Source organism: Cervus canadensis, chromosome 28, assembly GCF_019320065.1.
Source record: "Cervus canadensis isolate Bull #8, Minnesota chromosome 28, ASM1932006v1, whole genome shotgun sequence".
Taxonomy (NCBI): domain Eukaryota; kingdom Metazoa; phylum Chordata; class Mammalia; order Artiodactyla; family Cervidae; genus Cervus; species Cervus canadensis.
Window position 1 is genome coordinate 49892801 of NC_057413.1, and position 16456 is coordinate 49909256.

The following is a 16456-nucleotide window of genomic DNA, read 5'->3' on the forward strand; positions in this document are numbered from 1 at the left end:
CTCCAATTTATATTGGAAAACTGTAGTTTCAGGAGATGAAGTTACTTGCAATCATGGCAGAAGGGTAACAGAGGTGGGGGGAAAGAGGGGGACCTCTTGATTTTTAGTGCATTAATTCTCTTCTAAAGAGTCCCAACTTTTCTGCCTTCATTAATACACTTACTGGTTCCGTATTTACTTTGACATAGAAAGCCACACAGCAGGTGTTAAAACACAATATGCTGAGTGTAAAAAATGTCAAGCATTCAAATGAATACTGGCAAACACAGTCAGTTATTTCAGTATTTTTCAGATGTGCACATTTTTGGCCTTGTGACTTTGAAAAGTTGATGAGTACATTGCCCCCATCAGGGGTACAGCGTTACCTGTGTTCAGTAGCCGCTTGAGGCACTAGATCAAGTATGCAGGAAGGAAGTCATGTTCTCATGGGATTTACCCTTGACCTGGGAGACTTCTCAGATTGAATAGAGTAACCATATATTCCTGGTAAAGGACAGTGGGCATGATTCCCTCTCCTCTGGGACGGAAAAAGTTGTCAGAAAACTAGTTTGGAGCAAGGGCATATTGCCTCTAGCTGGGAGTGCTGACTCAAATTTTAACTGGTTCTCTCACGGACTGTTGACAGTGGGACGTGATGCTCTTTATGGAGCTCTTTCATTTATTCACTTCAAAAATATTTATCAAACACTTACTCTGTGCCAGGCACAGTTTTGGGAGCTGAGCATAGAGTGGTGAACAAGGCAGATGAAGGCCCTTGTCTGTTGTAATTTCTTGTCTCATATAATCTGGGCCCCTAGAGAGAGTCTCTTAGCTTTGGGCTAGCATATCAAAGGGAGTAAGATGGTCATTCCTATATGTACATTGAAATGAGGATTATTTGAGTACAATGGGATGCTGTAGAAGTGGGTTCTATAATTTGAGGACAGCTTTAAGATTTTAAACCGAATAGCAGAGTACTAAAGGAGGCATAGAACTGAGAAACAGCCTAAAAGAACAGTAAAGGTGAAAAAAACATTGACTTTTTTTTTTGCTTTTGTTTGTTGCGTTGTTTCCCTGGCTGGAGCCAAGGGCAGAGTGGAGGGGTGTTGGAGCTGGCTTCCTCGGTGGGGGAGAGGCAGCTCTAAACTATAGTGATCATGTCTGTTTCATCATGCTGTAAGAAGTCTGCTTTAATGAGAGTTATGTACAAATTGTATTGGGAGCACGGAATTAAATGCTTTGGTTTGCTTTATGGACATCTTGACAAAAGAGGGAGGAACAGAAGGATGAGGGTAATATTTGCCAGACAGGCAAGCACACATGGGTATTGTCATTGGAGGATGGTGGGGTTACTGCAGTTGGAGCCATGGCTTAGTCACCGCAAGGGCATCTGGAAGCCGAATGAGTAAGAGATGGAAATCATCTGAATATTATAGGATCCTGGAAGTTAGCTGCGAGAAAGGATATTATTAAGAGACAGGCCCTTGGTAATAGGTTTAAGAATAGTGTGTTTTATGTATGACGGCAAAGACTCTGCACCGACAGTCCCTTCTGGGCTCCATGTTAATCAGAGGCACCTATTTGCAAGTTAGCTGACCCCGGTTAAAAGTGTGTTCCCTGGTAGCAGTGAAAATGTTTATTAACCTCAAAGACTGATTATTCTGGATCCTGACTTTCCCGAGTTAGCTGGCTGCAGGTTAACTGCTGAAGATTAAGGAGGCAAGTATGTCATTCCAAGATGGCAGATAGGATGAGACAGAAGTTTGGCTAAAGGTGCATTTTCTGTCTGTACCACTCGTGTCAGTGATCATTTTCAGCCTGTTACATGTCTCTATTCCTGTACCTAGACTTTAAGCTCGTGATGGCTTTGTATATTCCACTGGGTCCCACTGCAGAGTGGGCATTCTGTCATGATTTGCAGTGTGATTGAATGCTGAATATCCAGCTCAGAGTAAGGATATGAAGTGTAGTTCTGGATACGACACCATATTTAGGTTTCCCTATAGTCAGAAACTGTAAGGTTCCCCCTAAATATCTTCTCCCATAGAGCTGACCACACTTCCTTTTTTTGCGGGGTGGGGCGGGGGGGGGCTTATGATCTGGCTGAGACCACACCTCAGGGTGCTCCAGGCTGCAGACAGGCGGTGCCTTAATATGTACGATGCCGTCTGCACATGGAGCATCAGCTTTCCTTCTGTGGCATAATTCCTATGGACAACTTAACATGGGGATTTAATAAAAATGTACATGTATTCTATGAAGAGTCCAACAACAAATGAAGGAAACTTTTGCATGCCTTTGAAATGGGTGGGCCCTGAAACGTTGGTCTGTTTGAAGTGGCATCCGAACCCGTATGCAGATGCCTCGTTCCTGTCTGCCATTCCTGGTCTGGAGCCCTAAGTCCTGATACAATGCATCCTTGACGATGAGACTATATTCTCAGTTCTTCAGCTTTTCTGATATGCCATTATTGCTGCTATCTTTCCTGTTTTATGTAGGTGGTAGCTCTCGGAGAAGTACCAGATGGGACTGTGGTTACTGTCATGGCGGGTAACGATGAAAATTATTCTGCTGAGCTCCGAAATGCCTCTGCTGTTATGAAAAACCAAGTAGCAAGATTCAACGATCTGAGATTTGTCGGCCGGAGTGGAAGAGGTAGGTCTCTGATTTTTCATATGGATAGTGGAATAAACACGTTAGGATCCTCTGATGAAATGTAGGCTAAGTCTGTATACAAGTCAGCACCTTCTACTGAATAGAATTACTGAAAGTTTTCTTTAAATACGTCCAGATGAGGTTGAGTGTTTTAGTGAGTACTCAGGCCTTTTTCATTTGTTTTATGATATTGAAAATTCAAACAATGTTTTCAGAAGGCCCAGTTCCTAATTTCACTGGGTGTGAGCATATGAGGTGGAAGGAAGAACAGTTGGAGGTTCAAGTTCTGAGTTATGAGGAGCCAAATAACTGCGTACATTCAGTGGCAAAGGGCAAAGGAAAGGGAGTGCATTGGATCAATTTCCTGGTAATATCAATTTTGCTCTGAGTTGTAGCAAGGACAGCTAGCATAATGCTCTTCACTTGTCACATATGTTACCTCTGTGGGATTTAATTTACTCCTATAGGAACTTATTTAAAAATCATAGGCTTTTATAGAAGGCTTTTCATTTGAATAAGTGAATAATGTATTACTTATGTTAGAATGACTATGTGGAATTGCCTAGACAGATGAATGATCGGGACTCTAAATATTTCCACATTATTTAAGAGTTTCCACCATCCATACCCCCCATTCAAATATTAGGAATCCTTAAAAAGATCATAAAAGGGAAAATAATCCCTTTTAGGGTTTTCGTAGCTGTTTCATAAATGCGGTTAATATTTTTTTTAAAAAGTCTCAAAGAAAACCAGATTTTGGCTTTTATTTACTTATTCTGTGGCAAGACTTTTAATCATCATTCATTAGAAGTATTATGTTCATTTACTGATTGATTGAATCTGACATTTCCATTTTAAGTATTTTGATGAGAAGAGGGAAAATAGACCACTTTAGGACTGGAGTGAAATAAATTATAAATAAATTATAAAGACCTGTGGAATGACTTCAACCTAGGTTTGTGTTAGGAAATGAGAAGCATCAATTTTTAAACCATGTCCAATAATTGCCCTTTAGTTTGGATCAGATGTCAAATTATTACCATTGTAAAAACTTGATAAGGGAAATTCATGCAAGACTGTTTCCGGTGAGTAGTTTTAGTTTACTTTCTAGGAACAGGGCCAAGAAGTTGTACTTTTTAACTTAAAAAAAAAAAAAAATGATGCATGCTAATGAGATACTGTCACTGAAGGTTTGAAATAAAATGAGAGCTTCTGGTAGAATCAAAACTCAAGGGGTTATTATCTCTGCATCAGGTTTAGTTCACTTTCATTAAAAGGAAAAAAAAGATACATCTTATCTCACTCTTGACTGATTAGGTGTAAAGTGTGTATGTGTGTGTATTCATTTTTCCCCTCTGTTACTGTGCAGGCCCACTGTACAATTCAAATTTCTTTTTTTCTAGTGAGAATCAAGAGAAATTTGAACATGATGATTTACTTGTATCTTCTGAAGGGCATCTTTCTTCTAATGTAATATTACTTTGTTGAATTTTAGTATTTAGAAGACCAGGCGCTATACATCATTTTACAGATACAAACTCGAGTTTTCATTTATCTTGCTTTTGTATGATATAGATGCTGCATAACTTTTCTCTGATCAGTTTGAGAAGAAACTATGGCAAAGTGATAGTGTACTTTGTAAACCCTCAACATATTTATTTAAGAAACTTCAAAGAGAAACAAAGGGTGTGCACTGTTTTACTATATTGGCTTTCTGAGTTTTGGCTGGTTTCCCAAATAGCAATTTTTATATTTAAAAAAAAAAAAAGACAGACTTAACTGCTTGCAGACTTTTCACGCATGGAAGATGAAGAAAGCTTCTTTTGATGAAGTGTAATTATGTCCAAACAGAGCTGACCCCCTCCCCCTATATTTCTTATGATCTTAACTGAAGAAAGTAGGATTTTTCCTTTGAAGCAGCCGGGACTTGGTGGAGGATCTGAAATGCCACAGTCTGCTGCCAGAGGCAGGATGGAGAAATTGGTCCAGACTTGTCTTCGAGACTTAGATTGGGGGTGGGGGGGAGCGAGTGGAGAGAGACAGAAAAATTGATGTATCACTAATAATAGATTTTTAAATCAGGGTGTTAATATTATATGAAAGGAAACAGTAATATCAAGCTGAAATGAAGAGGGAAAAAGGACAGAGAATACTGATGAGATACTACCCTTTTGAAAAAGAAATGGGTCAGTCCTTCAGTGGCAGGAAACCCTTTAACCTGCCCGTATACCTGACCTGCTTTCTGACAGCCCCTTTCCAGCTTCCTCTTTGATTTTCACACTTCTATATTTCTCTCAAATTTTTAAGTCTGGGGCAACAAGAGGCTGCCATTGTATTTGCTGCCCAGCTATTTACATTTTCTATTTTCAGTAGCATTAAAAAATGAAAAAACAGCCAGTTCCTCAAATGCTACATTTTTTCATGGGTTGAAAGATACACTCTCAGGAATTAAAAAAATAGCTTTCAGTTTATAAAGCAGTCACCTTGCTACTTACTCTGGCATTCTGGGTTATCCGAGGACCACAGCTTTTGGAAGTGCTTTGGAATACGAGTAGAGCATTGGTGAAACTTGGATTCAGCGGAGAGTGGCTTACATTTTTCAATTGTCTTTTCTCTTTTTCTCCTTTGTATTTCAAGCAAAGTATTGAAAGTGACTTTGGTCTTTAAGTTTTCTTGGTGTGCTTCCTCACTTTTGACATGAAGCGAGTTGCTTTTAATTTACAAGCACTTCTAAACACCTGTAGTGTGCAAAGCATGGTACTTTGTCAATTCCGGATACAATCTGTGCTTACAGTCTTAACTTTCCCCACTATTTCTGACAGCCCCTCGGGCTAGGTTGGAACTGTCTTTCAATGACAGGTCCTATGTGTATCTCAGAAAATATATGACTTGAGGACATACTGCAGAACTAGTTCCTAGATGAAGCTAAGGATGCTACAATTAGTTGCCTAATGAGTGCTAGCTCCCTAAGTAAGAGCCTGCATTTTTTATCACTTATGGAGAGTAGTAAACAATGGGATTTGGAACAATTTTTTTAATTTAAGGGAGTAAGTCACGAATACTCATATAAACATTTGACTTCAGAAGTGTATCACTGTTTATAGGGACAAGAGCAAATGACCTAGTTGGGTGATAGTTTCTGGAACCATTAGGTTCATATTGCTTCTGAAGGGGCAGTAAGAAGTGGGAGGAACTTCCTTGGCTTTTGTTTTAGTTGTTAAAGTACATCTTGATTCTTAGGATTTGATTTTAGAAGACTTCAGTCACACTTTCATATCGGTTTCCTTTCTCTCAGACCCAACTCTTTAAAATGAAGTCTTTATAGAAAATCGGTTCTGTTGTGAATATTGGATGGTGAATTTTATATTTCACCTTCTTTTGTTCTATGTGAGGTGTTTCTATGAATTGTGGAGAAGCATCAATGCATTTTAATATCCAGAGTACATTGTGAAAGTCTCAAACAGCAATATTCTCAGAAATGGTTTAGGTAGATTCATGGGCACTGTCTCTTGTGGTTGTTAAGAATCATTAAGGACAATTGAGATGTGTACATCCTTGATTTATGAAGATTTGTGCCATGGATGACAACTGTCTTCTAAGCACCACTCTTGAAGCACTGTTAGAAACACAGTCCTGGCTCATAAGCCATTGATCCAACCCAGAATGGATCTTTTTTTTTTTTTTTTTTTAATGGTTTAATGCAAATTGAGTTTCAATCTAGGAGTTCAATCCGTTCACTCCTCCAGATCTTCCCATTGTTTTAAGGTCCTAATCTGGATCTAGTGGCTTCCTAAACTCCATTTCTGTAGACTTTCAGTTTTCTGTGAGTAGTTCAGACTCCTGGCTGCCTTATTCTTCTGGTTAGTCTTAATGTTTATAATAAATCCTCTGTTCCCTAACCAGATAATTAAATTTCTTAAATCCATGTAACATTCAATATATCATGGATGAAATACAGAATATCAGTGACACTTTAAAGATAGATGATTTCATCATTCTGGCTGACATACTTCATTAGTAGATTTCTGTTTGTTTCTTGGTCTGATAGAGCTGTTTGGGACACATGTAGCAATAAATTACCTATTAGTGTCTAAAAATGTTCTCTAACAAAGTCGAAAAGAAGAGCATTAATTTTAGGGTCTGGAAGACTTGGTTTCAGATCCTGATTTTTTTCCACTTATTAGTTGTGTGGTTAAATTAGTAAGATTCTCTGAGCTTCGGTTTCCTTATTTGTGAAATGAGGGTGATAAACCTGAGTGGGTAGGATTAAATGAGATAACGTGTATGAAATGACTGGTACTTCATAGGTTTCTAATCAATATTCATTTTCCTCACATTTCCCTCCCCCTGCCTTTCTCTCTTTCCTTCCCCTACCCCACCTTCTTGGCCACAGGGTAGCCAAAGAGACTTAAAACTATATATGCCTAGTAACAAATGATATGTGTCTTAAACACATTTTAGGAACTTACATGGTCTGGCTTGAAAAGAAAACCCATTCACTAGACTTGACAGCCAAAGACCTGTTCTACATTAAGCCTCCTTTACAACCTGTTCCATATTAAGCTTTGAAAAGATTGCATTAAACTCTGTGTTGCTACATATTGTTTAAGATTTGTGTTTTGATTTCATACCCTCTGCTTTCAGTAAAGGGAAAAACAGTCTTTGACCAAAAAAAAAAAAAGCAAAAGGAAAGGAGCTTTTCAAAGCTCTGTCCCAGGAGCAGGCTAAATGAATTCTCTGGCCTGAGATTGCTGAATGTTTTATTGAGTCACTGCTTCACGCCCACCTTTTCCTGTCTTGTAACAGTTTGCAGTTTTGACTATCTGACATGACTAACCGTCGCAAATCTAACTGATTACAACTGTCAGTGAGTCTGGGTAGCAGTCTGGTATCTTCTGGAGAAAGCAAACAGCCAGATCTGCACCCAAACTTCTCCCCATCATTTTTGCCACCCTTCCCCCTTCCACCCCCCCAACCCACCCCCGCCTTCATCACCTTTTTTTAGCTCATTAATTTGAAACATCAAATGTACTTTTTCAGTGAAGCACACTCTCTGCTGAAAGCAAGTGTTCATATTTACATTGGGAGATGTCATGTACGTTTAGCCAAGAATAAGTTACTGTCAGGGAGTCATTTCAGGATTGCTCTTAGAGGAGGAGGTATGTTAGGGAAGGGGTGGGCAGGGAGGAGAGAAACTTTGTTCCAGTAATGATGAAATCATCATACCACAGGCACATTAAGGCCAGGACGGGAGACACTGGCTCCTGTTAAAATGATTCCCATAAGAATCTTACTCTTTCATCTTCTCATTGTAGTGCAGTTAAGCAAATGAAATGCTAAAGCCATGTGAAGTCAATAGCATAATCAACAGTGATTTAGTATTGTTCTCTCACGGGGTCATGACCTAATCCTAAATAAAGACTTCTAAAATTGTCTGCTTGGATGTGTTCCTGATGTTGTAGAAAAACTGAAAGCAAAGAGAACCCTCTTCAAGTGGTCCAGAGTTTTTGTTTCTATTAGAGCTCTTGCTACTGAGCAACTCTTTTTTGAAATTGGAGCCTCCTTGTACAAGACTGCCATGAAGATGAGGATTTTTGTGTTCATCAGCTTAGTGACTCTCTAAAATGGCCATCAGAGGGTTTCTCATTAGAATAAGGAGTCTTGACCCTTGTTCATGTTTGGTTACTTCTTCAAAGATGCTTAAATGCAATGTAGACATTCAGTTCAGTTCAATCGCTCAGTCGTGTCCAACTCTTTGCGACCCCATGAAGACATTAGTACTGCCATTTTATCATCAATACTGTCTTTTTATATTCACTGTGGATTTTCCTTTTTCTATCTGCAGGCAAGAGTTTCACCTTGACCATAACTGTCTTCACAAATCCTCCCCAAGTAGCCACCTATCACAGAGCTATTAAAGTCACAGTGGATGGACCCCGGGAACCCAGAAGTAAGTGCTTGCCTTCCTTTTGGAAATGGGAATAGAGTTTGTGGAGACCCTGTGAGGAATTTTTCCAAGATAAGTTAGTGCTACTTTCACGTGAAGAGTTTCTTTGCCAAGTTTGCTATCTGCATATATTTTTACGAGGGGCAATTAGATCTTCACAGTTAGTGGAAAATCAAATTACACTTTTCACCTTTGCCTCAAAATTGCTAAGCCCAACATAACTTTGTGAATTTCCGTTACTCTAAGTTTTTTTGCTAAAAGATTCTGCTCATCTACTGGACACAATAGATGAGGCAGAACAGACCCACGAGAGCTGAGGAAGAAAACAATAAACTGAAAAATCCTGAGCTTAGTCAAAAAGCTTTTGTGTGTGTTTCCCATGGTCTAAGAATGTGTTTTAACTTTTTAACTCGCCCACTCAATTCCCTTTATAGAGTGCACACTGCTTAATTACAAAGAATTTATTTGCAAATGATAACTTGCTTGATTGTTACAACACTGTTGTTTGCTCATGTTCTAGTAATTGCCATAGATAGTTTCTTTAGCAGATAGAGTCAAGCCAGATTTAAATCTGCCTTGGTTTATTTGTCTCCTGGGCCATCTGGAAGGTTGAACCAGCATCATTTGAAGGCCGTGCCCATCATCCATTTGGGCTAATATGCATTTTCCTCTTAAATCTAAATTAAAACAGGTTTACTCCCTCCTCCGCCCCTCGAACTGATTTGAACATACTTACCAGAGCCTAATTTAAATATGTTTAAGGATTAAAGATTATTTAATATATACAATCTTAAAAATTCCGTGCCAATGGAAACATCATACAGAACTCTGCCTTTGATGAGTGAATCCATTGGAGATGTAGCCATTGTGTTTTGAGAGTTTAATTTGGCTTGTGGTGGAGGGACAGCTGGCAGAAATCTTTGTTATATAATGATACACCTGCCAAGACAATGGCGTAGCTCTTCTGCCCCTAAAATTGAGCGCAAAGGGCTGGTGAAGTTTTGCCTCCCCTCTGCCCCTGGGGCCGCTTTGTCCTTGAGCGATGGGAAGACGTGTTACCTTCCGCTCCTCTCGCCACTGTCTCTTCTCACGAAGGCTGACTGCTCGCCCAAACTAGGGAGGTTTCCTGCCTGAAAAGTCGGTCTTTGAGGTTTTTCTTTTCTCCTCCTTTCATGCGTGTGGCGTTCTTCTAGGTTTCCCAACGTTGGGAGCGCTGGCTCTGTCTGCTGAGGTTAAGAGTGTCCTGTTAGGCGGTCGCCACACACAAGTCTCTGGCTGCCCCGTCTCTGGTGCTCAGGGCCAGCGATCATGCAGTGCAGGTGAATGGATCAGCATAGGGCTCTCTGGCCTGATTTCGGATTTTTGCCTGACTTTTCTGGACCGCTGTCTATCTGGAACGATGGCTTAAGAGGGAAGACATCTAGTATTTTATCTGCTTAGCCCCCTGAGTTCCGGAAAAGGCAGGGGCATCTCTCTCAATAATGCACCAAGCAGGATGGTAGTCTTTTCACGTTTAACACGACTAATACTTATCTCATAAAGATGTTTCCTGCTGATCTCAGCTGCTTTTCTCAGTTCTTGGAAAAACCATCATTGTGTGTGTGTGTATGTGTCTCTGTCTCTGTGTATATCTCCAGATGCTCACATGTTGATGCTCAGACATGATGGTTGGGAGAGGAAGCCGGGGAAGGCGGGTGCTGCCTCATTCTGAAAGTCGTGACAGAAGAAGGAGGTAGAATAGCTTTGGGAGAGTCACTTCTCTTTCAAGCAAGGGTAGTATCACCTCATTCCCAGGAGGCCGCTGGCAGAATTAACAGTTGCTAGGCCCAGTCCCTGTGAAGACAGAGAAGTGCTCTGAAAGCAGTGGGAGTTAGGGATGGAGCAGACAGCATGCGTGTGACCTGAGTTTAGGCTTTTGATGCCGCTGAAGGTGCTGGGGAGAAGCAGGTATAGAAATCGAGTGGTGGACCACTGCCCTAGATCTGCTCACAAACCAAAAATATCTGTGCAAGTGCGATGTCGTTTCTCTGACATCACAAGGTGACTGGCCAAACTCAGTGTCTGGCTGTGTCTGGTATCAGTAACATTTTAATCCTACAACCTGTATTCTCAGCACGGGGTTATTTCCTTCTGCTCTGCTCTTGGCCGTCTGAACATTGAATGTTTGTAAGTAAAACCCTCTTCTCAATATTGTTCTTTAGTTTTGAGACTCCCAGGTGTGGGAAATGCCCAGGATTTTCAATTTCCTTCAACTGTGAGTTGAAAGCTTTTAATTGATAGGTGTGTGTATAATGTTAAATGAAGAATCCTCTAGAACATGGGTTGGCAGACTTTTTTTTGTGACATGCCAGATGGGAAATGATTTCAACTCTCTGGGTCCTATGATATCTGCCACAGGGACTCAACTCTACCAGTGTAGCTCAAAAGCAGCCTTCACCAATACATAAACAAATGGTAGTGGCTGCATATCAATAAAGCTTTATTTACAAAAAGAGATGGGGAGGGGGTCAGATTCGGCACACAAGTTGTGGTTTGCCGACTGCTGTTCTAGACTTCTTCAAAGTGCCTTATTGTCTCAACCGTTAACAGAGAATAGCTTTAGGAAAAGGCTTTCCTGAAGGGAGAAAAAAAAAAAGACAGTGAATGCAATTGTTTTAGAATCGTCTCCCACAAAATTTTAATTCTGTAAGTAATGGTTGTCATTGAAAGAGTGTACGTCTGTTTATTACTGCAAAAGTTTGAAGGGATTGAGTATTTTACTGTCTTGATTCCTGTTAATGGAATTTCACTCCTTCTTCAGAAGATCACAGTATAAGTGGAAAAGGCTACTTCCGGCAGATGAGCTGTTTGAACAAGGACAGGTTCCGGGTTAACTGGTTGGGTCTTTACTCAGCAACAGGACAGTGATTAAGGGTGTGGGCTTTTGCATCAGGCTGTCTGGATTGAAAGCCCAGGACACCACGGTTCACCAGTTGTGTGGTGGTAGGCAAGTGACCTAAGTTCTCTTGGCCTCAGTTTCCTCCTCTGTTAAAGTGAGAAAAATAATCAATAATATAGTGAGAAGACTAATAGTAGTATCTTCTTCATCTGTTGCTGCAAAGATGTTAAGTAAGGTCATGTATCTAAAATGCACAGCCCAGGGACTGTCGGGTAGTAAGTGCTCAGTAAGCATGAGCTATTATTACATCAGTTTCAGCGTCAGAAGTTTGCTGTAGTTTTTGCTTAGAGTACACTTCCAGGAAATAGATACCATCTAGCTTCTGTTCTCTCGGGTAATATTTTTTTCTTTTCTTGCAGATGGCTTTACTAATTTCTGCTCATTAGTAAATGACACTAATAAGTATTATAAATTGTGCTGGAGCAGGTATTCATGCTGCCTGGGGACAGCTGGGCAGAACTGATGATAAACAGTTTGTTCACAGCAAAGTCCAAGAGAGGATGCTAGGGCACTGATGCCGTCCTCGGAGGCCCCACTTATCAGCCCATCTGCCAAGGCTTGCTTTTCACTCAGAAAATCAGAAAGGTTTCATCCTTCTATGTTTTCTGTCTCTGGCAGCTGAATGGGTACTGTCACATCACAAACAACTCCTTCTCTTAATATACACATCTGGCGCTGGCAGTTGGACGAACTTCATAAGAGCACATGATCATCACTCATTACAAGATTAAAAAGTACCCCATGGCATCATTGATGTTTTTTAACTTTGATCTTTTGCAGTTGTGATTCATCTCAGTTATAAAACTTCCCTTTAAAGGAACACAGCCGATGACTTATTAGAACCTTCATCTTAAGTAGCATAAACATGAGAATGGTACACATCTTTACGAAATGTCATTTATTTTCTCTGCCAGCTTATCAGTTTAAGACATGACATCATACTTAAGATCCCAAATTTGTCAGCCTTGTGTTTAGGCAAGGCATGTTGACCTTCTGTTGGCAAGTTAGCTCTGAAGAGGTACTGCCATATGTTGCCAGCAGAAGTCAGTGGAGCAGCAGCAGCTATAGTAATGCATTTGGATGCCTAACTCTTTCAAACATCAGTTTCTATTAGGATCTTTTGTTTCACGTATGCAGTCGGTTCCAACTGCAGTCCTGTTGAAAGAACTTCTCCAGGAAGATGAAATTTTGCTCAGCGGTGTCATATTCTACTGTTGTGGTTCTGAATTAAGGAGGAGGACTGATGGAAGGGTATTATTGGCTGTGCAGAGGATGGAAAAAGTAAATCACCTTACACAGTCAGAAGTCTTTTTATTCTTTTGCTGCTCTGTCAGTTATCTATTGCTAAATAACAAACCATCCCCAAACACAGTGTGGCTTAAAATAGCAACCAGGGAATTCCCTGGTGGTTCAGTGGTTAGCACTCCGTGCCTCTACTGCAGGAAACCCAGGTTTGATCCCTGGTCAAGGAACTAAGATCCCCAAAGCTTCCTGGTACAGAATAAAATTAAATAAATAAATAAAGACCAAAAAAAAAAAAAAAAAGAGAAAGAAAACAGCCACCAGTTTATTATTTCTCACGATTCTGTGGGTTGACTGGGGTTCATCTGGATGGGTTTTCTATGGTCTTTCTTGCAGTAAGATGGCAGCTGATGCTGGAACATGCATGGTGGTCTCAGTCCCTTGTCTGATGCCTTCATGGGGTGACTGGAAGGCTGGGCTCAGCAGGAAGGAGGCGACAGCTGGGTCTCTCTCTCCTATAGTTCCAGAGCCTCACCCTCTCCAAGTGGCCTTTTCTAGCGGAATCTGACCTCCTATGTGGCAGCTCAGGGTTCCCTTGGGTGCAAAAGTGGGAACTTTCAGGCCTTTGTAAGGCTTCTGAAGGCTCAGAATTGGAGTAGAGTCACTTCTTACATATTCTGTTGGTTAAAACAAGGTACAGGTGCAGCCTGACCTTGAGGGGAAAAATCTTACAAAGATGAATGATAGGGGTGGTGGTTCACTGGACCTCCAATGTCACCTACTTCTCCATAAGTGCTTATATCGGAAATGTCATTGCTGCCACAGGAGAAATAATTTTTTGAGGTACCATTTCCTGAAAGGTCTTCTGACTTTTTATTCTGGAAGACATCTAAAGTACTGCAAGGTGACCCCAAGTTCCACTGCTCGTAGCCTCACTCTGAATTAGACCAGTTTGATAATTACCGGATGAATGTAGGGTGGGTGATACCTTGTGGTGCTTGGTATCAGCAGGTCAATAGCAAGTCAGGCCAGATCAGTCCTCTTAAGGGAGAAGAATATTAGATATTTGAACATAAAGAGGTTATTTGCCTTGCTTGGCAGCTGGGTAAATCTGTAGCCAAAGTATCTTATGGATCCTCAAATGAACAAGCCTGGTGGTTTTATACTCTCTATCACTCAGCTTTGCAAATTCTCCCTTGCCAGTACACCTGCAAATCTGTTACCTAATGCACATGAATGGGTTTCTAAGAGCTTCTGGGTGCTGTGCCCCAGGGAAGTAAATCATAGTTACTCTCCAGGAGAGACCAAAGCCATCATCTGTATCTTTGCTACTGGGACACTTTTGGTCAGTGCTGGCCACCTACCAGTCCTGAACTGGTGCGAGAAGGCGAAAGCCCTGCCTTTTCTTTCCCACGATCTGGCTCCTTTCCTGCAGGCTTGGAGAGCATGGCTGCAGCCCTGCTCTGCTCAACTCCTTTTGTGACTTCAGTTGGGCTAGCGCTTCGGTGATGGAGAACTTTCTGGGTATGCAGGGTACCATGTGTGTTTCAGGGCTGTCTCAGCACTCGGCTTCACCAGCTTGTCAGGCTTGTGTCCTGCAGCCAAACTGTTTTCTTTTTGCTTGCTTCTTGTCACTTGTGCCCAGTTCATTGCACATTTTTAATTCTTTGGAGAACATTTTATTATTCTACATTCTTGTGCACTTCTGATTGCAGAGGTTTTACTTTATAAGCTGAACAGTTAAGACAGACTTAAATAAAACAGTGATCTGGGCCCTGAAGCATCTCATTTTTCTCCCGTGCTGTTCCATCCAGTTCTTCAAAAAAAATTTTTTTTAATGAATATTGAATATTTCCATAAAGACTATTTTTGTTCCTGTTTAAAATATTGTTGTTACACTGTTCTTTAGTCACTCAGTGGTGTCCGACTCTTTGTGACCCTGTGGAATGCAGCATGCCAGGCTTTCTTGTCCTTCACCATCTTCTAGATTTTGTTCAAACTCATGTCCGTTGAGTCAACTATCTCATCCTCTGTTGCCCCTTCTCCTTCTTCTGTCAATGTTTTCCAGCATCAGGGTCTTTTCCAAAGAGTCTACTGTTCACATCAGGTGACTGAAGTACTGGAGTTTCAGCTTCAGCATCAGTCCTTCCAATGAATGTTCGGTTTAAAATTTTTGTCCACACCCTGCAGCATGTGGGGTCTTACTTCCCTGACCAGGGGTCAGAAGCATACCCCCTGCGTTGGAAGGTCAAGTCTTAACCACTGGACCGCCAGGCCAGTCCCTCCATCCAGTTCTCCAGCCCCAGAAAGGGTGGCAAGAATCGTGGTCTTGACATTCTCTATTCCTCATTGCAGATGGTGTCAGGGCAGCTGGCTTTTATCCTCCACTGCTCTTCACCCTGGTTGGGTGTAGGACTAGACTTTTAATGGAGCCTGGCCCATGATCTTTGCTTATTTATCAGTGGTGGATGCTGACATAGAGCTTGGTCAGATGTGAAAAAGGAGGGGAACATGTAAAGTGTGTTGGATGAAGGGACAGCAAAATTGTTTTAAAGCTGTTTGATTTGTCTGGACACAGTTTGTGTGTTCAAATTCTTGCTATCTGTGAAGACAATTTGAGAAGTGCTTGATAAGCCTCGTGCCACACCCCTGATGCCACAGGCCTGAATTTTACTCTCTGGTTGAAAGTGTTAGTAAAAAAAAAAAAAAACAACCCTTAACTTTTTTTGTTTAATGGGAAAACAATTTTTTTTTTTATCAAATGAAAGATTCTTTAAATTCTACAGGGCTTTACAATTTTTAAACGTTTCACATGCATGATATTTTTTAAAGATTTTTTTTTTAATGTGGACCACCTTTTAAAGTCTTTGTTGCATTTGTTACACTATTACTTCTGTTTTATGCTTTGATATTTTGGCCACCAGGCATATAGGATCTTAGCTCCCCAACCAGGTATTGAACCCACACCCCCTGTGTTGGAAGGTGAAGTCTTAACCACTGGACCACCAGGGAAGTCCCTACACATGGCTTTTTATTGTCCCATAATAGCCCCTTTTATTCCTCCCTTACTCCTGCATGGCCCGTCCCCGCTTCCTTCTTTCCACTGGTCACCACGAGTTTGTTTTGTATATCTGTGAGTCTGCTGCTTTTTTGTTTTATTCACTAGTCTGTTGTATTTTTTAGATTCCACATATAAATGATATCACATAGTCTCTGTCTTTCTGTGTCTGACTGACTTCACGTAGCATAATGCCCTCCAAGCCCCATGTTACTGCAAAAACGCCCTCCACTTCTTGGCTTGCAGACTTCCTGTGGTTCTTCCCTGTCACTGAGGTGCCCAAGGAGTGGCAGTCAGGGGTCCATGCCACGTTTTGATATTTACAAGGCAGCAACCACAAGCAGCAGTTTGATGGTCATAAATATGCATCCTTTGGTCACTAAGATCCAAACCATCATTGACCACCTTTGACTTAAGAGAATAATCACAGTTTAAAAAAACTGTTCCCTTTCCCCTTTTCCTTAAAGAGGATGGTGAGGGAGTCAAAGCGCTGGTGGAAGTTAAGTCTGGTGGTTGGTGGAATGTACTCTTGAGAGGAGCAGTTTTAAATCTCTTGCAGTACTTTTTTTTTTTTTCTGTTGACTGACTGTCAGGAGCTGGGAAGATGGCCAAGAAGGAAATGACACATCGAGAGGCA

At 41.0% G+C, this 16456-nt stretch overlaps 1 protein-coding gene across 2 annotated transcripts in view; it reads left to right on the forward strand.

The window, feature by feature from the left end:
- The window catches only part of RUNX2 (RUNX family transcription factor 2), a 232936-nt gene that overhangs the window by 103777 nt on the left and 112703 nt on the right, over window positions 1–16456 (forward strand). For both annotated transcript variants that reach the window (XM_043449963.1, XM_043449962.1), the window contains exons 3-4: window positions 2478–2634; window positions 8480–8584. In XM_043449963.1, coding sequence (XP_043305898.1) covers window positions 2478–2634; window positions 8480–8584 — 262 coding nt within the window. The remainder of the gene's footprint in view (window positions 1–2477; window positions 2635–8479; window positions 8585–16456) is intronic.